The sequence below is a fragment of the Sturnus vulgaris genome, chromosome 18, assembly GCF_052056855.1.
Source record: "Sturnus vulgaris isolate bStuVul1 chromosome 18, bStuVul1.hap1, whole genome shotgun sequence".
Taxonomy (NCBI): domain Eukaryota; kingdom Metazoa; phylum Chordata; class Aves; order Passeriformes; family Sturnidae; genus Sturnus; species Sturnus vulgaris.
The window spans coordinates 2,440,118-2,466,422 of NC_142260.1; the positions used below are offsets into that span (position 1 = coordinate 2,440,118).

Consider the following 26,305-nt stretch of genomic DNA (forward strand, 5'->3'; position numbering starts at 1 on the left):
GGGCACACCCCATCCTAGTGCTGAGGGCCAGATGTGAGCAGTTCAGACCAGCATCCCACCTTGACTGGCACCCAGCATCTGGCTTGGAGCTGGTGCAGACCAGGGGAATCCAATTTATTTCATGAAAGCAGAGTGTCCCAGAGGCCCATGGTGGGTGCAGATGCAGTGGGATGCCTGCCCTGTGCTCCTGGGTTTCTGCCTCAGTGTCACAGTTCCAGTGACACCCAGGGAGCATTTGCCAGTCTGTGACAATCCAGGGAAAGGGTGTCAGCCTCACACTGGGCTGTGCTGTATCCACAGCAGGGCTCCAGCACATCTCTTACCATTTCCTTGGAAATATGTAAGGGCTTGGCTGAATGCTGGGGTGAGGCTGACACTAGACCAGGCTTGTCAAAGCCACAGCCAACCTGACTTTGAATGTTGACATGGATGGGGCATCCACACTTTCACTGGGCCACTGCTCCACCACCACCCCACCCTCGTGACTGGAGGCAGGTCCCTCACCCTGCCCTTGAGTGCCATGGGCCCCAGCTCCTCACCATGTCCAAGGTCTGGCCTGGGCCTATCCCCCACACATCAGCACTTTCCCAGGGCTGTGAGACCAAGAGGGGACAGAGGAATCCATAGGCAGTCACCAAATCGCAAAAAAGAGACGAAGAAAGAATTTTTGCTGTTGTTTTTTTTTTGGTTTATTGGTTTGGTTTTTTTTAAATTTATTCCCCAACATTGAAAAGAACTTCCTATGAAGCAGCTAGAAGGGATCTCCGTGTGAAGGCCAGCATTTCTTCCTGGCTGAACTGCCATCTGCTGCTTCTCCAAAGAAACAGCTGTCTACATTCTTGGCTTGGTCTCCTAATATCCTTTATGCAAGGCTGACTTCATTCATCCATCAGGGATTGTTGTTGTCCTCAGACTGAAGCAACCCCACCTCCAGACCCCAGGAACCTCAGTGGCCCTCTTAGGGATAACTCCTGTCACCTGAGCACAGTAGCATGGTGAAAGGCAAGTCCACTCATGTTCTTTCCCTGTGGCTCAGAGCAGAGGAGCTCCAGGAAGGGTGGGGTAGGGGATGAGAAGTAAGGGCTCATACAATGCATGGCAATCAACAAATGTAGTAGGACAGGCCCCATGGACTGGGACTGGGACTCCATAATATTGCCTAGCACATTTGCAAAAAACAAATTCTTAGGACTCCATGCCTTATGATAACTTTACTGTTTAAAAAAAAACTAGTCTCAAATTGTTGATTTTATGGCCTAAAAAACCCCAGGACGTAAGGTGACGTCAGCAAAGCAGGATGTGGGCATGGAACTAGAAAGTTTCTAAAAAAACACCTCCTAGTTAAGGGGTCATGGGAGCACAGGTGCTGTTGCCAAAGTACCAAATAAGGAGGGTGACAGCATTTTCATCCTTGTCTTGTTGCTTATTTTTCAGTCAGGCAGGTGCGGATTTTGATCCGCCAGAATTCCTGGAGACACGTGCTGGATGTCCCTCGCACGTTGGCAATGGCTCTCATGCTGCAAGGGCTGATGCTCCTCCTCCTCCTCCTCCTTCCTCTCCTCCTCCTCCTCCTGCACCGTTGATTGCCATTTTTCAGGCCCTGGGCGAGTGGCCCCCTCCTTGGCCGCTGCTGGACGTGTCTCTGTGCTGTCCCATGCAAAGGCAGGTGGGCACTCAGCTCACTGCTCCAGTGGCTCCCTGGCAGGCTCATGTCCCTGGGCTGCACACTGTTCCCTGGTGGGCACAGAGCCAGCCTCTGCATGGCCATGACCAGGGAACTGAGGGTGGTGGCACTCATGGCAGAGGGGTGATTCTGCTCCTCCTCTTCCGCAGCCTCCTCCTGGCACATGCCTTCCTCTCCGGCCATCACTGGAAGGGGCCCTGCTGCTGTCCCTTACAAAGGTGGGCTGCCATCCACCTCACTGCTCGGCCTCTGCTTCCTTCCACACCTTCCTCAAGGGCCTCAGAGCAGGGTGGGCAGGGGGGCCCTGCTGCTATGGTGCCAGAGCACTCAGGGCACTGGTGACATCACAAATGGTCGCTGTCACAGGGCCATGAGGGTGGCCCAACACACGGGTTATGGCAAGCCTGAAAAGTGCCCAGATATGGGAGAAGCAGGAGGGTCATGGGGGATGAGGGACCCTTTCCTGCCATGCTGCTTTTACAAGAAAAGCTGTCCCTTGGGGACAGGGACCACCTGCCACCTCCCCTCAGGTGTCCTTGGCTCTGGCAACCTCCTCATGCCACACCTGGGGTTGCCTCAACAAGTAGCAACAACATTCCAAGAGCATAAAACCCCCACGGGTTTCCAGGAAGAAGGAAAAGCCTAGCAGCTACCTTCAGTCTGAGGGTCTCCCTCATGCTGTACTTTCCTTTACAGACAAACCTTAACACTGCTTTTTTGGTTTTAATCTCTAGGGATATTTTTAGTGCTCTCACACATTGTGGTCCACTTCCTGCAATTATCAGGGCTAAGGCAAAGTTAAAGCACAACTCACAGAGCTTCAGTCTTGCTCACACAAGTTACACAACATGAATTAGGCTACCATTCCAGCAACACAGAATAACTGGGACAGGGGCTGTGGGGTAGCACAGGAACTTTGTGGATTGTAGTGACAGCAGCTTCTCAAGCATAGAGAGCAATGACAGAGTTGAGAGAGTCATGTATGTGACTATGATTTGCTCTGCTGACCACTTAACATTGAGCTAAGAGAAAGAAGGCATATTTTGTCCTTCAGCATCCCAGTAAACTCATGTGTATATAAGGATTTTATTAACTCTCCTAACTCGTAGCACACAGATGTTTTGGAAAAAGTCAGAAGAGACATTTGGTTAACTCTGGGATGACAAAGGGCAAAACCAAAGATGGCTCCTTCAGAATTGAAAAGGAATGAGCCACAAATATCTGCTCCAAAATACAAGGCTTCAAAACCCAAGGACAAAGCACTGCTGACAGCATCATGGTAACCGTGATGCGTGCACAAAAGAGGGCACTGGCTTCCAGTTCAGACAGATGTGCCTGGAACCACAAGAATGCAATAGGTACAAGGAGATGAACACAGAGAAGTCCTCACTGGGAACAAAACCCACATGGAGGACAGTTTATGACCTCTACCTTTACCATTCAGATAGCATCCACTGTTGTCCCTATCAGTCAAGTACTTTGGTGTTGCGCTTTCTCAGTGTGCCTGTCTCCTCTGAAGCACTGACTCTTTGCTTTTCCAGAGCTGCATTTTCATTTTCTGACTCCACAGACAGGTCCTCTTGGCTTGTCTCTTCTACTTCACTGCAGCTCTCAGAGTGGAATCCAGCATTCTCTGCTATGACAGCAGGATCATCATCACAGCAGCAGCAGCACTCCCCAGTGCTCTGGCTGGGAGGAAGGTCTTGCTTCTCCTCCTTAGAGAGAGTTACATCATCCTTTTTCTGCATTAAATCCTGACCACCCATTCCCAAGGTGAGATCATTTAGCAGGGTTTCATCATAAGGATACTCCTCATCTTCCATGCCCTCCATTCTTTCTGCCAGCTCTTCTGGAGAGGGCTGGCTCAGGTCAGGGTAATCCACAAGGATTGTGTCCTGTTTGCGCTTGAAGCAATCAGAATTATCGTAGACAGGATAGGTCTCTTCTGGATAACCTTAGGAATAAAGGGATATGCAGCTTGGAGTATTATCAGCATTTCAAAGTAATCCTGACTTCAGTGATGGATGCAAAGTTGGCCAGGACAGTTGTTTTTTCCACTGCCAGTGCATGGGTCAGCTCTTTAATGCCAGGTACACATCACAGTATTAAATCCATGGCAAGAATGTGCAAAGCATGTCTTCTTGGGAGATGATGAAAAAAAAAAATTAACTTACCAGGATATCAACCCTGGCTTTCAGGAGTGAAAGCTGAGCTTTACTGGAAGCTATGGGGGCTAACAGGTAAAAATGGTGTGTCTTAGATCTTTAAATGGATCCTTCTTTTTTTTCTGCCTACAGATTGACTGATGCATGGTTTGAACACTTGCTATAAACAGCATTACTGAGAGAGCTGAAAAAACAGATACATCAATGACTTTGTGCATTTCATTTTAGAAATAACATCATAAACTTGACTTTATGAACAGAGCTCAAGGCTACTGTTTATATTTTATGTTTTGGATCATTTTTGAAAGCTTTTTAAAAAGCAAAAAATTAGGTCTGCATTTAAAATTATGTTACAGAGCAGGTCAACTAAGATATCTTGAAAACACATTTATGTAGCAGGTAAACACCAAGGAATGGAAAGGACATTTAAAAAAATAGTTTTTAAAAGACTTCCTGGAGTTGACTTTTACTACATTGGAGCTAACAAAGAGTCACTAATCAAAAGTAAAAACTGTAAGTTATCTAAAACATACTGATTCTGATTTCCAAGGGTTTTATGATTGTCATGAAATCCAGCCCACTACAGAAAAGGGAAGGATATAAACCCAGAGCAGCCAAGCCCCAGCAGCAGATGGAGCATATGTGAATATTCATATGCCACTTTGGGCAGCAGACAGTGCAGTGTTTGCACTAAAAGAAATGTTGGATACCTCAAAATCTATTTTTTTCTGTTATGGCTGGGGGAAAAAAAGCGCCAAGTGACCTTTTGCAAAGTTTTGAACACTGGCTTCTGGAAAAAGAAGGATAAAGTGAACCAAAACTTTGAAAGGATCTGGAACTGTGAGTAATCTTTGTCCAATTTTTCTTGTAAGGTAATGGTAACAAAGACTCTTGCTTACCTTCCCAGTCTGACATGTAAGGAGCTTCCTCAGCTTCCTTCTCAGGAGAGATGTCATCTACGAATTTTCCTTCTTTCATAACTCTAGTGATTTCTCTGAGTTGTTGAAGTAACATTTTTTCCTGGTCTGTTGTAACATTCTGAGTCCTGCTAGAAAATATTAGACACAAGAATTCAGTCCACTGTGACTGCAAGCTATGAAAGGAGTTTGAACCCAACTGTTTGGTCCATGCCAGCAGCACAGTCTGGAGAACCTAACTGAGGCGTGTGATCCCTCCTCAACATCTGCATGTGCTCTGCACTTCAACTGGGTATAGTTTATCCCTTTATCCAAAAATCCTACAATTTAAACAGGTAAAGGAGGGCAGGTAAAGCCAATGTGGGAGCAAGATGAAAGTGGCACACAAAAAAGAGTTACAGGACAAACGACACTACCAAAATTTCTTGCCTTTAAAAGTGTGTTAGGTAAGAATTAGGGTGCAGTGCCTTGTATGAAGTATTGTAAGGAAATTAAATTATGAATCTGTGCTTCATGTGCAGCTTGTGAAGCTGCTCAAAATTTCTCACAGTCATTAGTCTCAAGACTCTAAAATAACTCATTATGACCATTAAATTTGTAAGCTGGACAGATCATCCTGTCATTACAGACAGTCAGCAATGCAGCCTGGTGGGGAGGTGAGGGGGAGGGAAAACAGGAAGGAATATTTAAGAATGGAAAGAATTGTATTTACATTTAACTGTAACTTGCCCTTTAGAATTAGAGGGAGAGGACTGAGATTTTAATCAGATTGAAAGCAAACTTTTGACTGGTTCTACACTGCTGGATCTAGTAATTATTACTGATTAGGTAATACAACTACTGCTGTAACAAAAATGCTTCCAACTGATAAGATCAAGCAGTCATTGCATGTTATTTTCTCTGCAATGAAAAAAGGCTTCTAAAACTCTTATGGACAAAAAGGTAGGACTGCTCTGCAGTCTGCTATCTCAGTAGGCCAGAATGAGAAAGACTCTGGCTGCCACCAGGGGTGAAAACAGTTCTGACCAATGGTGCTTGTATCATCTTGAGTTTAAAATGATGATATCTTAAGGTTTTAGTCATTCTTGAGCAGTAATGCCAGTTCAAGCCACTCCTCTGGCACTCTTTTTAATCTGTGTTTCAGTCAGGAGCTGTTGCCCCCAGTTACCTGAAAGGATGGCCCTTGGCATGCACAGAATGCTGAACTGAGGTGGCATGTGAGGTCAGACAGATGATCTCTGGTGATCTCTGGTCTGGAGAGCAAACAGACAGATAATCTCCAAGAGTAGATTCACTGAGTAAGCTGCTCAGTGAATTGTAGGGAAGAGATGGGAAGAGAGGAGCTGGAAGCAGAATTTGGCTTTAGGTGGTTAGTATCTATGTAAACCTCATTTTGGTTATCAGAATTCTAATAAGCTTGCAATGTCCTTCTTCAGGTTTTCTTCTTACCAGCTGCTGGGACTGGAGCAGCACTCCAAGAGGTACTTAGTGCCACTCTGCCTAAATGGGAATGACATGATGGCTACTCCAGTAAGGACAGCAAAGTCACACTGGTTTAAAGTAAGATGAGCATCCTACTGCTGATTGGTGTGATGGTGGTGGAAGTGCTGATCCTGGGCTGGGTTTGGTGCACAGTGTCTGTAACTGAACTTAGCTCAGGATTAGCACCTACCTAGATTAAACTGCTTCACTGAGATCACAAGGCAAGACATCACTTTTCTGCCTTTCCACCAAGGAGCACCTTGCCCCACAGTTTGAAAAGTGGATATCCCAACACGATATATAGGTTGCACTGACTTCCCCCAAGCTGTGGTGGCAATCTGTTCCACAAACAACTGAAGGTGTGAGGCAGCATCTTCCCAAAAGCCTGGCTTATGTAGATGTGGAATCTGAGATGTGAATTAAGAGGCCCACAAAACGGGAATGGTTTCATCAGCCTTTGACTAAAGCTGTGACAGAACTGCTGAACTAATCCTCCTTTTACAGACAGAACTGTACCCAATTTGAATATATATCACTTGGCTGAAGACAGAGAGGCCTATCTCTTTAGCACATGGGGCAGATAAGCTAGCTCAGATAACAGGATCAATCAATGCAGCTGCACCACTGTGGCATTTCATACAGGAAAATTCCTGATATGTGGGATACCCTCATTAGAAAACATTCCTGTCCTATTGCAACCCAAGGGCTCTGTATTTCAGAGTATTCCTCCTCCAAATACCTTGGTTAAAAGGCAAATTTCTCTGCAGAGAGGAGAAACTAAAGCCCATGTGTTATTTTGACTTCATTTAAGGCCCCTGGGAAGACTTACTGTAGGTTGCTGGCAGTGTGTAAGACATCTGGCTGCCTGCACATGAGAGATTTACCAGGATATAATGCACTTAGGAATACTAAGAGGATAACAGATGCAGAAGGTTTACAGTGCAAGGAAAGGTCATTGTTTTTGCTCTCTGTATTTGTAGCTCCAACACAAGTATTATTTTTCATACTGGCAATATTTACACTTTGTAGAGTCCCAAAGAGCTCACTAACAGGTAAAGTAAAGGTTTCTTATTCTTACTCTGAGATTAGAACATTTCCTAAAGAGCCATCATGACTGCAGGGAAAATAATCTAAATAATCTAAAATAGCATCTCAGACATGTTAACTGGTATTTCTTTAGCTTTGTGATCTTAAAGTAATCACTATCAAAATGCAGCTACATCCCAAAAAATGGCACCCCACAGAGCCTCTGACTCTTCCATATCACCTTTGCTCCGTTTATGATAAAAAAGAACATTTTTCCACTTGGCAGGCTGGTAAGAAGGACTTAAAAACAGGTAGGTGATCTGCATTATTTCTACCTCTTACCTAACTACCAGAAATAGAAATTTTTGGTTATATTGTTGAGGATCTGGCCAGGCAGTTCTTTCTTCCTCTTGCTGTCTTTACCTTGCTTCTCATTCTTCCTACAACATGCTAGGCCTTATTAAAAGTACCTGTACTTTTGGATAGTTTTGCATTTATGGAAGCTTGTTTCTCTACTTAACAGTATAGCAATTCCAACAGGTATGCTAGTTTGGAAGGAGTTGGTCTCCTCAATTGGTTTGGAGGTTGATCTTCAAACTTCATTTAAAAAAAAAGGCAAATCTAAATTTATGGCTGCAGCTTTCTACAACACAGGCTGGCTGTTGCTTTGCCATACCTGGTATAAAGGGCCATGGTCTCACCTGGGGTCTTTCAGAACGAGTTAAAACTTTGATACCAGTTATTTCTGTCTCTGACTTTTCTGTGCAAGGGTTTCTGTTTAACTGCAGATCAATAAATAAAGCTCAGGTAATTTTTACTCTCTTACTCTTTCCTTTTTATTTAAATATATCAATATCCAGACTGAATAAGCCTAGCTCAGTACTCTAACTGTACTTTCTAACCATAGGTTTTATTTTAATAGATTTATCCAGTATTAGTGAAATTAATGAGTAGATTAAGAAAGCTTCTAAGTGTTTGAAAACAGCTCCAATTTGCTCCATCAAGAGGTGCCTTTCCCCTCCTCTTCAAAGAGGCAACATAGAAAATTCTTTATTAGATTCAGATTCTCACTTCCCCTGAGACCTTTAGACCCATCTATATAAATAGTCTGGTTGAACAAAGAAGGGAAGTTCTACTAAATAGAGGCTTGGGGCCAATAACAGAGAGTAGAACAAATACTGGATCAGACCCTAAACCGATTTTCTCAGTTAAAAAAAAAAAAAAAAAATTCCATCCTGAGAACCAGCACAATATCTGGGCAGCCCATAAACCTATTTCTGTCAGCTTAGAGCTACGTGTAGAGCATTGTGTCAGCTCTCCAGAACAGAGCTGAGGAGCAGGCAAAGCAGGATCCTTTTGTTCCACTGGCAAAACCAGGGCAGTTGAGGGGTTCTCCCACTGGGACCTGGCTGAATGTGGGCAAATTGGGCACCTTGTCTGCCCAAGACAGCACAAGGCATGGCAAAACTGCACTCCAAGAGAAGTGGTTTGAGGCATAAATGAACAAAATGTGCATGTACAGCACAGGGTTCCTACAGGATGGCTTAAAACAGGCCTTGGCTGATCCAGACAAAGTTAATATGATTTACAACCAGAACTGCTCTCATTTTTTTGCAAACCTCCCCTTCATATTTATGGTATTTCAGTTTTCACACATTGCAGTTATGCAGTGTCCTGTTGATCTGTTCTTTTTACTCCTTTTGAAAAACACAGACTTGTTTCCAGTGTTCCTTTGTAACGTGGACTGGTGATATCAGATTTGTAGGAAACATTAATTAACATAATAAAATTTTAAATGCTGATTTTACACCCTTTGTCTTTTAGATTTAAAGCATATGCATGAATTTAGGGTGGAACTAAGCTATGTAAACGGATTATTATACAATTCTGCCTTAAAGAAAGATTTTATGGATATTCTAACAGGAATTTACATAGATTATAACAGCATTTCAATTTAGGAAAATAATCCATAGAACTGGAAAAAAAAATTCAGGATATTATTTTGGTCACATCAAACAGGCCATTTTATGTACTTTAAATGTAGATACTTTATCTTCTGTTTACCTATACCTGTCATTTTCTTCCAAAGAACACACTACCAAGGGGAAAGGTAGGGCTAATTGCTTTTCTGGTTAAGGAAAATGAAGTTGGAAAAATTTATTTTATATATAGATACTGAAAAGAGAAAAAACTGCAGAACAAGAATTGGGATATATAAAATCAAACTTCTATAATTTAAGTAGCAATAAAAATGTTATTTTGATATAGATAATGCAGGAAAGTTTAATTTCTAATCAGAGTAGAACCTCTCCTTAAAATACTCTAATTTGAAACACACCTGTCATACATAGGTCCTACTCTGTTGATTAATTTTTCCATGGCTTCTTCTGTCTCTCTCAGTCTTTCTTGGAGCTGAGCAAGCTCATAGTCAGCTGTAAAAAACCAAAACAAAACAAAAATATAAAAAAAATTTTAAAATCCCAAGATCTGTCAGCAGGAGCCTTGAAAATGTATCCCTGATCCATTATCACAGTTAGCAAATGCTGCACCAAACCAAACTGGCTGTGATGAAACTGAAACTTTCAGCTTAGAGAGTTCTACTTACTTTTCCTGGTCTAAGAAGGTATAGAATATTACCAATATTACACCCATTTCAGCAGCACAAAGGCACAATGGAACTTCTACATAGTAGGAATGGAGAAATCCATCAACAAACTTCCTGCTTTTAGAAAGATCTCCATTCTGCACAGATTGCCATTACTTCATGCAACACTGATGTAATTATTTTGCATGTCTGAGACTTGAAAAAAAGAGGAAGGGGAATTGGCAAAGAGAAAGGAAATTATTTCCTCTAAGTCATTATGTAAGTGGTGACTCAGTCTGCAGGTTCTAATCCAGTGACCTGACCCCTGCTCTGCTACAGCTTGACATGAATGCTTTAGGAATATAAATGAAGAGCTCCAGAAAAAGGCAGAATCATTTTCACTGACAGTTCTTTGGGATATAATGATGGCAAACTTACTGCAAAGTTACTTTCTCTCACCAAGCATCAGGGGAAAAAAAAAATACGATTACCATTGCTAATATATTGCCCAAAATTGCCAGGCACAATGCAGTACAAGTGCACTGGAGACACAACCTACAGCACTGAGTACATTAGGTATTCCTAATATGTGCATTAATGCCAAGCAAATTACAGCTATGTTGAGAGAATTACCTTCCTGCTACCACTTTCTCTAAAGCCCTAAGTACTTTGCTTTCCTATTACAGTTTAGCCAGCTAAACAAAACACATTTAAATGCTGTAATGGTAACTACTCTTCCAATCCTCAATAGTAAGCTTATTACTGTAGCTAATAAGTGCCTACAAATACTTGAATCTATCTCACCAATGTTTAGGTAAAATCAAATTAACATTTCAAAATACTATTTGCTGTCTTTATTGCATGTATGAAAACTCTGCATTGCAAAAAAGGGACAAATTAGGGAAGTGCCTGATGATAGCTAAGAATTCACCAATCCAAAAAAATTAAACTAGCTTTCATGGTATCTGTGTCCTTACTAGACTATTAGGGATTATAGAATAATTATAGCTGGACATCCTATTATCCATTTTTAATCATTAGTGACATAGCTTTTCAGTAAATCCATGCAGTTAATTCAGCAAACCTCATGAAAAGCCATTTCTTCCAGAGGGGCTTGGGATCAGGCTGCTCTCACAGCCTCATGGGCTGAATGAGATTAGAAAGTGACAGTGCAGTAATTCTTTTTAACTCTTGCTCATTCCTACACAGAAAATTCTGGCTTGATTTTTGTTTTTGTTTTTTTTTTGGGTGGGAGGGAACATCAGCTTTACATTGCCCCCAGAACTCGACAAACCCTGTTGGACCATTAGAGAGTCAACAGCTCAGTATGTAACAGATCCAGCTCAGAGCCATACTCACTGATCTTCCTCTTGGTGTTCCCGGGTGTAGCAGTGGGGCATTTCCGTTCTGCAGGAGTCGTTCTTCCTTTGGAAGCCAGCTGATGAGGACAAGAACATGGCCCTTCCATGAGTTACAACAATACTAATAGGTAAGCTCCCAGAGGCAATGGAAAAAAATAGAGAAAACTGAAATATGCCAAAAGGCAGCCATGGTAAAGCACATCCAGCAGCAAATCCATGAAAGATGCTTGGAAGATTTTGCCAGCTGAAAACTCCTATCAGATTCTTGGAACAAATAACCTGTGGCACATACAGTACATATAATTTGTAGCCACATACAACAGGGAAAAGAATACTATATATATATATTTAAAATTAATCTAACATAATTCTAGACATGCACATTTTCTAGGGAAAAAAATCCTTAAAAAAAATTTAAGAGGTCAGAGACCAATGCAGGATCAGAGAAACCCTTCCCTGCATTCTTAGCTACAGTCTCTGCAACAGCAAAACCCACAGGATACTCCAATCCTTTGACCACCAGGCAAAGGTCCAGCATAAGCATTTTTTTGAACACAGCTGAAATGGAACAAGGTAATGAAATGAGAGTATACATTTTCTTTCCTAAGTTTTTTGAGTTATTTCCTTGACTTTTCAATTTACGTCGGTCTTACCTTAAATAATATGTACAGAATATATAAGAAGATGCCGAATCCATAGATAGGGATAATCTGTCCCACAAGACCTCTTCCACTTCCACCAGTGCTTCCACCACCACCTCCCCCTGCCTTGGCTTTGGCAACTGCTTCAGTAAGGTGAGACCTGGGAAAATGAGGGACAGCTCTGCCGTCGGGAGTGGCGTGGGAATGCATCCTCGGTGGGAAGCGACCCAGCTTCCCTGCAAAAAAACACACAAAGATCATTTCCCTTCTGTTGCTTTCCACCCTTTTACACGTAGCATAAGTGCCCTATTTTCTCTGCTTGTGAATTCACCACCACTGCTAAATAAGTAACTTGTTGGACTAAGTCTGTAAATTCAGTCCTCAGTCTCTTGTGATGTGCAGTGCTAGGAGTTAGGTTTTACTTGAAGCCATTTACTCCTAGCAATTTTACTCCTACACAGTTAGGAGTAGAATCACACAATTAAAATCTCTTGATTTTAAGCAGAGAAAGAGCTGGCAGGGCAATTAACAAAACATGGATTTTAATAGGTATATTCTTGTCCAAATACCCAACAGACCAGCAGGATGAAATGCCAGATTCCTCCTTGTTTCTCCCCTCAAAATCCCCCCATCAACATAGCAATTTTCCACTGTGAGCCTGATCTTTCAATATTGCCCAAAGGCATTCAATGTATAAATGTATTAATGTCAAACCATTATCCACCTTACACCCTGACACACGACTGCAGTGTATGCCCAGCATAGATTTTTGGTTATTGCTGTAAGAAATATTATTTTACCTGATTTTACCAAGCGAGTAATGAAAGATTAAGAAAAGTGGTGTTACCTCAAGCTGTTCTACTTAAAAAGGTCTAAGGTAAAGCAGTGTGAGAAACGAGATCGAATATAGCCTGGGACATATTATCTTTGGCATTTTAGAGGGAAAAGAATTTAGAGGTTTCTAACCTTTCTAGGCAGAGCTAATTTAACACAAGAAAGGAGAGCAAGCATAAATGGATGTTCAGATGGCAGAGTAAGACTGCAGAGAGCCTGAAATGGTGCTGCAAATGATTTCACACAACTGAAGGGCGCAAGAACCTCAGTAAATTTAGGCTCATGCATTATTCTATTTTCTTGCTGCCATCTATTCAACAATTTTGCTGTGAAATTCACTGTTTTACTCCTCTGTGTAGCTGACATCCTGCTTTCCATCTCCATATCCAGCTTGGATGTGCACCTGCACTCCCACTGACTGGTGTTGGGCTGAGTTCCTCAGCTACTCTGCCATGGAATCTGGTGGTGGCAGGCACTGGATGGAAGCACCAGAGATGGGGATTGCCAGGCTGGGCAATCAGATCCCTGATCCCAGCTGGAAAATTCCCCTTCCTTGGCACACAGGACCTGGAGGTTGCTGCCTGGTGTTGGGACAGGCTGCCTGTGCTTGCAGAAAGAAAATGAAAAGCAGGTTTGGAGAGGCATTGCAAATAGCTGACTTTACTTCTGCGAGTATGCAGCTGCAAATACTTTTATGAGACACAAGAGAAAAATTTAATTAACATTTGGTCTTGCTAGGAAACACCATCATAGGCAGCTAAATTCCTGAGCACAGAAAATTGCAGTAAACACTTCCTAGTAAGTGATATCAATAATTCATGAAGTTCCACTATTAAAAACACATTTTTCTTGTAGATGATAGCACACATTCCACACGATCTTTAGTGTAACTGCCAGGGTATGCTACCACTGACCAAACCCATCCACAGATTAGCTTAATTTCGAGGAAGCTGTTATCATGCACTTAAATTTTAGTGAATTATTCAAAGTCTGTGATGGAAAGCATAGCATCTTATTTACAAGAAAGCCCCCCTGCTCCAGCAGCAATGCCCTGTAGCAGTAGGTCACTGTGGAAACGAGTGTGATGTCGTGCAGAGAGCAGCATCACTAAGGTGAAGATGAAGCAGCAGGGTAGGTAAACATTTATAAACCATATTATATTTATGCAAATATTGTTTATTTTTTTTAAAAAAAGGAGATATTAAGATAGCAGAAAATAATTGGCAAAGGTGAAACTGTATTTAAAGTGAATAATTTTAAAGCGAATAATTTTCTAAATTATTCACAAGGCCTCGTTTGTGCTTTAAAAGATTGAATTCACTTAAATATAATCAGGTCAAGAGGACAGACACTAGACATTATCAAGATAATTTTAAAGGGGAATTTCATGGCTGCTATTTCTAAATCTACCCTGTTGATTTTTCACTTTTATAATTATTTCCTTAATAAACAAATACTATCTTCCATAGGATTTTATTGTGAAGGCCCCATGTAAATTACACAGGAAATTGAGGGCGCAGGCAACTTGAAGGCAATGTATGCACAAAGCTCTTAAATGTATATACTTAAGAGTATATAAATGGAAAATGTAACAATTTGAATGCCACTGTGGCTTGAATCAGATTCCACACTACCAGGGATGAAACAACCCACTTTCAAATGGAGACAATAACACTCTCCATCCAGAAAATCACCTGATGAGCACAGAAGGGCATGTGCTGGGTCATTCCCTCCTGGGTTTGCTGCCCTACCCAGTCCCAGTGGGGATGGTGTGTACTTCAACAGGACATTTCCCTGCTGTGGGAATGCTGTGGGAAGAGCACTAAGTCCTGTTAGCTTTGAAAGGTGCCCAAGTGCTGCTCTGCTTTTGAAAAAAAATATTTCTCAACTCCCTTGGGGCAGCCCGAGGGCTGACTTCATGCACACACACACACACACACACACACACATATACACGATTTCTGTGTGTGGTAACTCCCACCAACCACACCCTACCCAGCTTTGCAATCTTTTTACCTAGGTTTCATCCTATACATTTAATAATTCTATCAGTTTTAATGCTTCAAATCAGCTTTGCAAACCAGCTACAGGGCAAGCAGAGCATTTTTTTTTTAACCCGGTCCCTTCAATAGCTTGAAGCCCAAAATTGAAATTATGCCCCAGTGAATACTTGTGTTGTTTAAAAGGCTGCAGTTTCTGAATGGAGATGAAGTCCTTAATGGCATTTTCACATGAGAATGAACCGTGTGGTTTTTAATCTTGTAACAATATTAACACTCAACTGAAAAGAAGCAAATATTAAAAGCTGTATTTACAACACAATGAATACAACCACTAACCAGATGATGATATGATACTCAGACCATTCAAGCATCTTTTTTCCAGGAAAGCTGTTATGTGTTTTACTTAATGGCTTTTAGGAATTGCTACTGAGCCCAACTCAACTATTTATAAAGTTATTTAGACTTGTGTTACTGTACTATTCAGCAACTCTTAGTCTAGGTAATATGTCTCTCTGCCACATAATTTTCTTCAGGACACCAGCAGGAAACTGACGTGTGCATTGCACAAATTTAAGTTGAGCAGGGGGATTACCTGAACTGTCATGTAATTTTTTTGTAAAGCTGATGCCACTTGATTGTTTGTAAGAAAGAAGAGTTGTAAGGTTTATCTGAAAATACCAACTTAGAGAGTAACTTTAAAAATGCATGGCATATATTTATGAATACTAGACTTAAAATGTACTTTTAAAACTGCTAGTAGGTCCCCTTTTTGCTCCTCTTTAACAAAAGTTCAACATTTTAATGCCTGTCTATGAAGTCAACTAGGAATTTGATACAAACACAGTAAGTTCTTGAAGTAAGCTTTGTCATGTATGTGAAATTATTACTGTGAAAAAGAATAACATTCCTGTCTGGAAGATAATTATTAACTTCTATAGTTCAATGCTCACCACTTTCCTAAAAGTGACCTCTGAAAATGACTTTATTAGAGAAAGTTCCATTCCCATGCCTAAAGCCCGTTTTGATAAAAAGCCTTCTGGTAACATTGAGTTCTAACAAATGATACTAAACTTTAAGCATGTTTTATTCAGAGACATTTTGCCCCCAAGACTACCATAAGCACTTTATTAACTTCAAGAATGACATGATTACCTCAAGCCCCTGAAACTCCTGCCAGGTAACTGCAGTTATTAGTGCACTGAAGAGGACAACTAATGACAGAGATATGAATTGAGCTGTTCAATCAAGGTTTATTCTTCCAATAAAAAAATAACTCCAGGTGAAATACAATTTGGTCTACAGAGCAGGTGTAATGAAATCCTTGCCATCAAGTTGAAAACATGGCCTATAAACTCTCATTTAAAACTGACCAGCTGAGGTGAGTTATTACATCCTCAAAGACAGGTGCAACAGGGGAGCAATGCTGAGTGCCTGCATCAGGCACACACAGACCTGTCCTGTGATCTCTGCAGGAATGACGGGAAGCATTTACAATATTGAGGATGTAAAGAGTATTTATGTTACCTATTTTAAGCATTTAACTGTAGCTGTGATTAAGCCACCCTATCACAGCACTGCTCAGAGCCAGCTGTGCTAGAATAGGTACAAACATCATTCATTTGACAGATGGCACTGAAAATAATTGGGAGGCACTGAAAATAATTGGAGGACAAGTTTGTTGTTGGGTTTTTGAAAGCTAGTTTTTCTGTCAGATCAACCTGCAGCCACAGGAAGGAGCACCACAACACTGACTGACAACTGCTTGAGAGTCCATTGCTCTGGGAAAATGGTCTGTGTCAAATTCCATCAGCTGCTACCACTGGGGGATCAGTCGGGAGCTGTGCAGGGGCAGAGGTGAACAAGGAGCCAGGTACCACTTTCCAGAGCATCTGCTGCCATCCCTGCTTCAGGCAGGTGACTCCACAGAACTCACCTGTGCTGGCTGCTGGGCCTTTATGGGGTTTTAGTGTGAGGAGATCCTGCAATGGAACTATCCACCTGCAGATCTACAGTGCTGACCAAAGTATTTTCAAGTTCTTAAAGACCAAAAATACACATGGTAACCATGAAAGTGCTGCTGGGGCATGGAAATCCTGTATTTGGCTTCAATGTAACACTGTTTCAGCCTGAAGGTCCTTAGAAAACCCTGAAATGAAATACTAAAGGAAACCCATGTCACTGAAGAGTGCAGATATGGAAGAACCAGGCTGCTGGAAGGATGCACAAGACACAGCCACTGAACATGAGTTCCTGTGGGACAGCATCCTGAAGAACTTCTAAGTTCTCTGTGCTTTCACCAGCCTCACCTCTGGCTCACCCTGGGCAAAACTCCCTCTCTGCCAAGACTAGGGATTATGAAACCAGCTATTCTTGTGAAGCCTTGGGGGAAAATAACGTCTGCACTAAAAGGCAATGGGCATAAAAACGATGGGAGATGCATGTATGAACCAATTTCTTGAGAACTTAAAGAGAGGCCATGCAGAGTGGGAGGGCAGGCACAAAGGACACAGCGTGGGGGGCTGCATGGACAGAGCCTGAGCCTAAAATAAGGCACCACGGGGCCACAGCATCATGAGGATCTGGTGCATGAAAACAAAAGTTTAAAACGCTGGCGTAGGAAACTGAACAATGAAGACGACTCAAATGAAGTTTTATTTCATATGCAACAACAGAAGCATTCCATACACAAAATAACAAAATAATGAAGGCATGTATTGCTATGAAAAAAACAAAACAAACGAAAAAAGTGGAATGAATATGTCACTTTCCGGGAAGCTTTAATGCCCCGCACATAAATCAAATATTTTGAAGGCTTTAAACTAATTTTAAAAGCGAACAAAGTAGAGCACAGCGGTAACCACGAATGACTTCTCCATCACTCCACACGTCGCTAAGGGACGAGCAGGGGCACAGACGCACGAAGGAGAACTAAGCTACGTTTCCACACCGAGCTCCCCGCGGGCAGCCCCGGCCTCTCACGGAGCCCCCAGGGCCGGGGCGCTCCCTCCCCGAGCGGCACCGCGGGCCGGGGACGGGACACGGCGGCTCGGAGCGGCCTCTTACCCTCGGGCGGCGCGGCGCCGGGCTCCTGCCTGCCGCCGGGCTCCTGCCTGCCGCCGGCCCGGGGCACCAGCGTGCGCGGCAGCAGCAGGGACACGCAGAGCACCAGGCAGGACACGGCGGCCACCCGGCAGCACGTCCAGGCCGCCATGGCGGCGAGCGGCGCAGGCGCGCGCAGGCGCAGAGCGGGAACCTGAGGGGAATGGGGGGGGGGGGCGAGCCTTGGAGAGCGCCTCGGGAATGGGGTGGGAGAGCGGGAATGGGGTGGGAGAGCGGGAATGGGGTGGGATAGCGGGAATGGGGTGGGATAGCGGGAATGGGGTGGGATGGGCTGCGGGAGAACGGCTTGGGAACGGGGTGGGATAGCGGGAACGGGCTGGGATGGGCTGAGGGAGAACGGCTTGGGAATGTGGTGGGATAGCGGGAACGGGGTGGGCTGAGGGAGAACGGCTTGGGGATGGGATGGGATGGGATGGGATGGGATGGGATGGGATGGGATGGGATGGGATGGGATGGGATGGGATGAGATGGGATGGGATGGGATGCGGGAGAACGCCTTGGGAATGTGGTGGGATAGCAGGAATGAGATGAGATGGGATTGATGCCTTGAGGAGCTGGAGCAGAGACTCCACACAGAGTTAAGGAGAATAAAATGGGTATTTAATGCGAGGCCTACAAAAGCCACACCATGGCAATATCAGTGCCACAGGGGTGGCCCCTGCCCGGATGGCTCCGAGATGGAAGAAAAGGAGGAGTTGGTCACAAAATCTCACATTTTTATAGGTTCTGGTTAATTTGCATGAACCCACCCTCCACCTTTCCACGGAGTTTGTGCTCAGGGCCTGAAGTTTGGAGAAACTGTCCTGGAGTTCTTAACTACAATAGGACTGGTTTGTCTTCATCACCCCAGCACATCAGAAAAGCACATCCAAGAACAGGAAAACTTAAAACTAAAGGGGGTGGGATGGGATGGGATAATGGGATGGGATGGGATTGAAAAATTATTTCAGAATATGTGACTGTGAAGGCAGTGGGCTTGGATGAGAGAACTCAATTGTCAGGGGGATCCTTCAAGGGATTTGGGAATTCCGTGTGGTTTGGTTGGGTTTAGGGTGAATTTGGGAGGAAACTTTTGAATGGGGATTTTTAGGAAATAGATTTAAGCGGTTTTTTTCTTTAACTGGTTTAGGGAAAATATTTTTTTGGAGAGAAGTGGAAAAAAACTCTTTACTTAGCACGGAAAATATTTTTTAGCACAAAAATGAACAAAATTGAACAGCAGAATTTTTTGCTGCTTTGAAGAGATTACAAATTTAGAAGAGTTTTTTTGTGGGTTGGTTTATTTAGTTTGTTTTTAGTTTTTTTTGGTGCTGGTAAATGCTGGGGTCCAGGCCAGGCCTGGATATAGGTGTGAGCTTTTGGTGTTTTTTTCTGGTTTTTAGTTTAGAGTAGGTTTGAACAATTTTAAGAAAAAGGGAACAACCCTACAGTTTAGGGAGGTTTTTTTTTGCTTTAGTTAGCTAGAAAAACTAATTAAAAGCCAAGGAGAGGTTTTTTTTTTTGTTCACTGCAGACAACACAGTCTGTGTGAGGGATGCAAGGGAGCAAGTACAATAATAATTTGATAATAAACTTTGTACTTTTTTTTTTTTTACTCTTGGAACTAGTATTAAAGCTGCAGAACTTAATATTTAACACTATCAGAACAGACATTTGAGGATATACAATTTTGATAAAGTTATTTTAAGGCATTTTGCTTCTTATTTTTATAGTCTTAGCTTACTACTATATTTAATATATTTTAATTTTATAAGCACATACATGATACATATATATATGGTATGCAGTTATATATAGATAACAACAGTGATATTTAATAGTAATATTTACATATGGTTTTTATTTAATTAGATTTTTTTGAGGAACACGTGTTTTATTTTTCTGCATTATTTACTATGTATAACTTGGTTTTTGAGTAAAGATAATTTTATTAATGGGTTTGTTTGTATTTGAGGCAGAATTGATTTAAACTGTGTTTTTTTAATAACCTTTTGACATGTATTACTGGAATTTTGTTTTTCTTTACTGGATGCAAAGACTTAGACTAGGCAGGGCTTGTTTGGTTGGTGGAATATTCAGTGTTAATTAATGAGGTGGTTTTGGTTAGATGTTTTTAATTTTTGAAAGATTTTTTAATTTAATGTTTTTAAGGTGGTTTTTAATAGTTTATTGTACTTTTTTATTTTGTTTGTAACTGGTGTATGGTAGGGGATGTGGTATACTTATTTAATATTGTGGTTTTTATTTCAGGTGTTTAGAAGGTTATTTTTTAAATGAGTTCTGTTGTTTGACTTAATTTTTTTAGGGGTACCATGCCTCCAAAGGACTTATTTTTTTAGGTTTAGGATGGTGTTTTGGGTAGTGGTGTGAGGTACAGGGTAGGTTTTTAATTAATTAGTGGTGCTTTTTACTATGGTTAATATGTAACATTTGTTTTGGTGTGTTTGGGGTAGTGTGATGTAGTTAATTTGCTAGGCCTCCCCATATTAGAAGGATTTTTTAATTTGTTTGGTTTGTTTGATGGTAGCATATGTTTTATAGTTATGGATAACTTGAGAAATACTGTTTATGGTTAGATTAATTTTTTTGTTTTGTATTTATTTGTAGGTTGTATTTTTGCCCTGATGACCTGAGGCATCATGGGCATATTGAGTTAGAAAGAACTTTTTTTTTTTTAATGTTGTTAATTTAAGTTTATTTTTGACATTTTTATTAGTGTAGCTTGATTTATTTGTTTGTTGTTTTGGCGTTACTAGTTTTATTTTTGGAATATGTGCATTTACATGATGGATTTTTTCAGGTAGATTTTTAACCGAGTGGCAAAATTTTTTTTACTTACTCCCCTTTGAATTGTTTGGGATTGTTTCCCTGTTCATTTTTGATGGTGCAGGGAGGTGAAGATCCATATTTAACCCGTTGTGTGGCCAGGATATTGTGTCTGGTGTCATCTCTTTGACAGGAACCCAGGCAGCACAGCCTGTGCCTTTGGACTCTGCTGCTGAGAACATTGCAGAGACTGCAGCCAGGCCAGCTGGACACAAATGCACCCATCACACTGGGCTCAGGGTCCCTCCAGCCCTGCAGAGCTGCAATTCTCAGCTGGAACAAAAGGATGGGAGCCCTGGGCTGGCAGGAGCCATGGAGGGATGAATGGACTCACATGAACTGTCCTTGTCTCCTTTGCTCTCTGCATTTACTTGCCACAGCTGGTGCTGGAACCAGGTGTGGAGAAGTCAGGAGGGGGTGTTCCAAATGTTCCAAGTTGTTAAAAAGGGTTGAGTTATTAATAAACGAGGTTTGTGAAGATAACTTGAGGAATAAGAAGAGGAGGGATTGAGAGGAAAGCTCATGCCTTAACACCCACACCTTCACCCTTCAGTTGTTTGTAAACACCTCTGCAGTGGGGTTTAATGTCTCCACTGATCTGGGACAGAGGTTTGCTGCACAGACCAGGCACAGGCTGGGACACAGACAAAAAATTGCACAAACTTCTGAACTTTGGGGTGACACTGCAGGCTCATGGGGGGATATGTGGTGGGAGGTTTGGGAAGGCTGTGCCTTGCTGCGAGCTCAGCAATGGGGAAAGGAAGAGGGCAACACACGGCTGAGAATTTGGGTAAAAGGAGGCTGCTCCTTCCAAAAGGGAGAGGAAGAAAACCCTGTGGCTGTGCCCCAAGGGACTCTCTCCCTTTAGATGAATAAACTTGAAGGACTGCTCTGGCTGCTTTTTGGACATAAACCTCTGGGGTTTGTGGATTTTCCAGGACTCAAATGATCTCAGGCAATACCACCATAAACTCAAATGACTTCAAGTAACCCCAGAAAGCCCTGAAATGACCTCAAGTAACCCCAGAAAGCCCTGAAATGACCTCAAGTAACCCCAGCAGGGTCCAAAATGACCTCGAGTAACCCCAATTGACCTCAAGTAACCCCACGGGGGACTCGAATGACCTCAAGTAACCCCATAAGAGACTGAAATGACCTCAAGTAACCCCAGCAGGGTCCAAACTTGACCTCAAGTAACCTCAAGTAACCACAAAAGCACTGAAATGACCTCAAGTAACCCCCATGACCTCAAGTAACCCCAAAAGGCACTGAAATGACCTCAAGTAACCCCACGAGGGACTCAAATGACCTCAAGTAACCCCAAAAGGCACTGAAATGACCTCAAGTAACCCCACGAGGGACTCAAATGACCTCAAGTAACCCCAAAAGGCACTGAAATGACCTCGAGTAACCCCAGCTGATGTCATGAAATCCCCACCACTTCACTTACTAATAGTTCTTGGTGGGGTTACCTGAAGATAATTTGGCTTACTTGAGGTCATTTCAGTGCCCTTTGGGATTACTTGAGGTCATTTGAGTGCTTTTGTGGGGTTACTTGAGGTTACTTGAGGTCAAGTTTGGACCCTGGTGGGGTTACTCGAGGTCATTTCAGTCTCTTTTGAGGTAACTTGAGGTCATTTGAGTCCCTCATGGGGTTATTTGAGGTCATTGGGGTTACTTGAGGTCATTTCAGTGCTTTTGTGGTTGCTTAAGGTTACTTGAGGTCAATTTTGGACCTTGGTGGGGTTACTCGAGGTCATTTCAGTGCCTTTTGGGGTTACTTGAGGTCATTTGAGTCCCTCGTGGGGTTACTTGAGGTCATTTGAGTGCTTTTTGGGGTTACTTGAGGTCATTGGGGTTACTTGAGGTCATTTCAGTGCTTTTGTGGGGTTACTTGAGGTTACCTGAGGTCAAGTTTGGACCCTGCTGGGGTTACTCGAGGTCATTTCAGTCTCTTTTGAGGTTACTTGAGGTCATTCGAGTCCCTTTTGGGGCTACTTCAGGTCATTTCAGTGCCTTTTGGGGTTACTTGAGGTCATTGGGGTTACTTGAGGTCATTGGGGTTACTTGAGGTCATTTCAGTGCTTTTGTGGGGTTACTTGAGGTTACCTGAGGTCAAGTTTGGACCCTGCTGGGGTTACTTGAGGTCATTTCAGTCTCTTATGGGGTTACTTGAGGTCATTCGAGTCCCCCGTGGGGTTACTTGAGGTCAATTGGGGTTACTCGAGGTCATTTTGGACCCTGGTGGGGTTACTCGAGTTCATTTCAGGGCTTTCTGGGGTTACTTGAGGTCATTTGAGTTTGTGGTGGTATTACCTGAGGTCATTTGAGTCCTGGAAAACAGGTTTTGTCCTGTTTATGTCCTGAGGTTTATGTCCAAAAAGCAGCCAGAGCAGTCCTTCAAGTTTATTCATAGAAAGGGAGAGAGTCCCTTGGGGCACAGCCACAGGGTTTTCTTCCTCTCCCTTTTGGAAGGAGCAGCCTCCTTTTACCCAAATTCTCAGCCGTGTGTTGCCCTCTTCCTTTCCCCATTGCTGAGCTCCCAGCAAGGCACAGCCTTCCCAAACCTCCCAGCACATATCCCCCCTTGAGCCTGCAGTGTCACCCCAAAGTTCAGAAGTTTGTGCATTTCTTTGTCTGTGTCAGGAGCAGAGCTGTTTGGGCCCTGCAATAAAAGTCGGTAGAGACATTAAGCCCCATTTCAAAGACGTCAAGGCCACACCTTCCCCCATCAAATTGTTTGTAAAGACATCAGCTTTGCTCTCAGTGCTCAGGGCAGGGCGGTTCTAACATCGTGGTCTTCAAGATCCCTTCCCACCCAGGCCGTTCTGTAATTCTTCCTTACCTCCCATAACCATTCCCCAGGCTCTGGTCGTTTATTTCTTGTAGCACTTTGAACTTTCTCGGGAAAAAAAATAAAAATCTCCCCTGTGCCCTGTTTTTCAGCGCAGTGCAGGGTCTCAGCTGGTCTGTGCTGGAGGCAGTGATGGCAGGGATGGGACAGGTGGGCACAGGGTGCCCAAGGCTTGGAGCATCCATGGCAGGGTGGTTCCCATTCTCCCTGGTCTGAGAAGGAGCCAGGACCTTTCCTGTGGCAGGACTGCTGCAGTTAGGGCAGCCAGGCTGCAAGGGCAAGGCTTGGAGAAAAGCACTGCTTGAGGCCATGGCTAACCCCAATTCTCCATGTGGATTTGTTTCCTTCCTTTGAGAATATGGGACAGATGTAGAAAAGTCCAGACCATATTTAAGCTTGAATTAATTTACTGCATCTATCTAGAACATTAAAAATTAAAAATGTGCATATATTGTCAGAAGAGGGTGTGAAATATGCCTCTTGTCAGTGCATTTGCTTAGGGTGCTGCAAAGTCATCCTGAAACCAGCTCCCTGCTGCACCAGCAATAAAAGATGGAAGAGGGAAGTTCAGTGTTTGTACTTGTTCATTTTCACCGACTTAAGCAAAAAACTGCCAGTCATGTCAAATTAAATTATATGGTTTTGTATTTCCATTATATTTATATTACACTGTATTACTGTAGTTGAATTAGACTATTTTCCATGGGGTCTGGGCTGTGACTACTGAATTTAACTCACTTTACGCAAGAGCTCCCCTTAATTAGACTTGAGCTGAGAGCAGAATTGCTTTGACTAACACTGCAGACCACTATGGCAGCAGAATACCACAGGCTCTTAAATCACTTCAAAAGAGATACCCACTGTCTGAACGGCTGGAACTGGATGGACAATTCCAGAAATGCTTCTTAGTGAGCACCCTGACCCTGGGCAGACAGCAGTCCTTGCTCAGGCCCTGCCAACCCTCACAAACCAGCCTGGCTGGACTGTGTCCTTCCACAGCTCCTTCACCATCACTCCTTCACCCATCACTCCTTCACCAGCTTCCAGGCTTCTCACTGTGAGGATTTCTGGGAGTCCCTGCACTGTTCCTGGAAATGAGGACCGTGGGAGTTGTTTTGGTGTCTGTGCCTCTTTCCTAAACTTGCCAGCAACCCTTGATGCCTCCAGAGGCCAAGTTAACAAGCAAAGAGCATTGCCTTGGTCAGAAATGTGTCATCAGTTCACTAACAACAAACAATTCCCTCATTCCATCTTGAAAAATATATTGTTCTCTGCGAGTTTATAATATTCAGAAACAACACTTATGTAGCAGAATATCCTCCAGCCAGTGTAATAGATATTCACCAGGCATCAATAGAAATGTCAAAAAAATTACTTATTTTGAACTTCTGGACAGGAATATTAGAAAGGAATTTAATTTTATTCCTATTTATTTAATTCTCCTGTTTTCCCACTTACCTGTGTCTCTGCTATCACATGCTTACTGACTCTCCCAGTTTCTCCTTATTATGGGACAAAGCTTTAGAGGCAATTTAGCCAGTATGAATCAGAGGTGAGTTTTCCCCTTGTTTTTATGCTTTATCCTTAAGGATATTCTTGGGCTGTTTTATTTTGCAAGAAAGCTCAAACCCCAGCAAATGACAGTGGGAGTTGTGAAAATTGTAAATATTCATGCTATGCATGCTGGCAATATCAGCATTGAAGCAACCATCCCTTTGCACAAGTATTACTAACTCATTTTAAATTTTACCTTTTATAAAGGAAGGGTCAACTTCAGAGGGCAGACCATTTTCCACGTGTGTAGGTAAGGATCTACACGAGCCATAGTTTATAGCCTGAGGAATACCAAACTTCAGATTCTGTAAAGCAATATTCATCTGTTCTGAAAAACAGGAAAGGCACAAATGCTTGAGAATGATTGCTGATAATTCAGTGAAGAGAAAATTAATGTGAAAGTATTTGAATGAATCATTTAAAGCCTGTCTTTTTTATCTTTTTTTTTTTTTTTGGTCTGCTCGTTCTTGACTGGCCACATATAAATTGCTACAAAAATGAACAATCTCTGATATAAATGTAAATCAGGAAGAAATTCCTTAACTTAATCAAACTAACAAATGACACAAGATCTTCCTCGTTTGTCTGAGTTTTGTCAAAAGCTCTGCTATCACAGCTCCTCACCTAAATTAGGGAGGTGCTTCTGTGCATGCAGTGAGCATTCTCACTGCAGAGTATCTCAGTAGTAAAGAGCCAAACGCTGCACTAGTAGGGGAATGCTAACAGCAGTTAGAAGCCTGAGAGCTTGTTTTCTGAGGAAGGATGTAATTCCTTGGCAATTCCCAGAGCTGTTGAGCAGCTGCAGAGTTCCCCGGGAAGGTCTCAGGGGTCTGCAGCAGGAGCTGCCAGAAAAATGGGTCACATCCTCCAGGCCTTCTGGGGCCAGCAGGTCTGAGCAAAATTATTTGGCTTCTCTTCAAGTCTTCCCCTGGCTGAGAGCTGGAGGATTTGCCCCAAAATGAGCAGAGTTGAGTGGAGGATGTTTCCCAACTCCACAGTGAGTTGTTCAGGCAGCACCTGGCAGCAGGTGGGATTTTGCTTGCACAGAGTGATCAGGAGCACAGTAAAGGACATGGTTTAACCCAGGTGATGCCTTCCCTTTCCTGGCACCTTTCTTGGTGTTTTTGATCAGCAGAAAAGAAAGCTCTGATGAATTCTGTGGCCATTCTGTCAGAAAAAATAAATAAACAAACAAACAAATAAATAAATAAAGGGAGTAGTCTTCTGCACCAATTAATTAAACAAACTGATATG

The 26,305-nt window shown here is 42.7% G+C and overlaps 1 protein-coding gene across 2 annotated transcripts; it reads right to left on the reverse strand.

Annotated features, from left to right (window-relative positions):
• Positions 1 to 664: 664 nt before the first annotated feature.
• On the reverse strand, positions 665 to 17,921 carry RIC3 (RIC3 acetylcholine receptor chaperone). 2 transcript variants are annotated; one of them, XM_014876359.2, is made up of 6 exons: positions 17,761 to 17,921; positions 11,873 to 12,096; positions 11,218 to 11,296; positions 9,613 to 9,706; positions 4,749 to 4,894; positions 665 to 3,638 (listed from the first exon to the last, which is right to left on the reverse strand). In XM_014876359.2, exons 1-6 carry the CDS (start codon positions 17,906 to 17,908, stop codon positions 3,151 to 3,153), a joined length of 1,179 nt encoding a protein of 392 aa, XP_014731845.2. In that variant the 5' UTR covers positions 17,909 to 17,921; the 3' UTR covers positions 665 to 3,150. The 2 variants fall into 2 exon arrangements, with proteins under 2 accessions (XP_014731845.2, XP_014731844.2); XM_014876358.2 differs by having other exon boundaries at positions 4,749 to 4,897.
• Between the last annotated feature and the right edge of the window lie 8,384 nt (positions 17,922 to 26,305).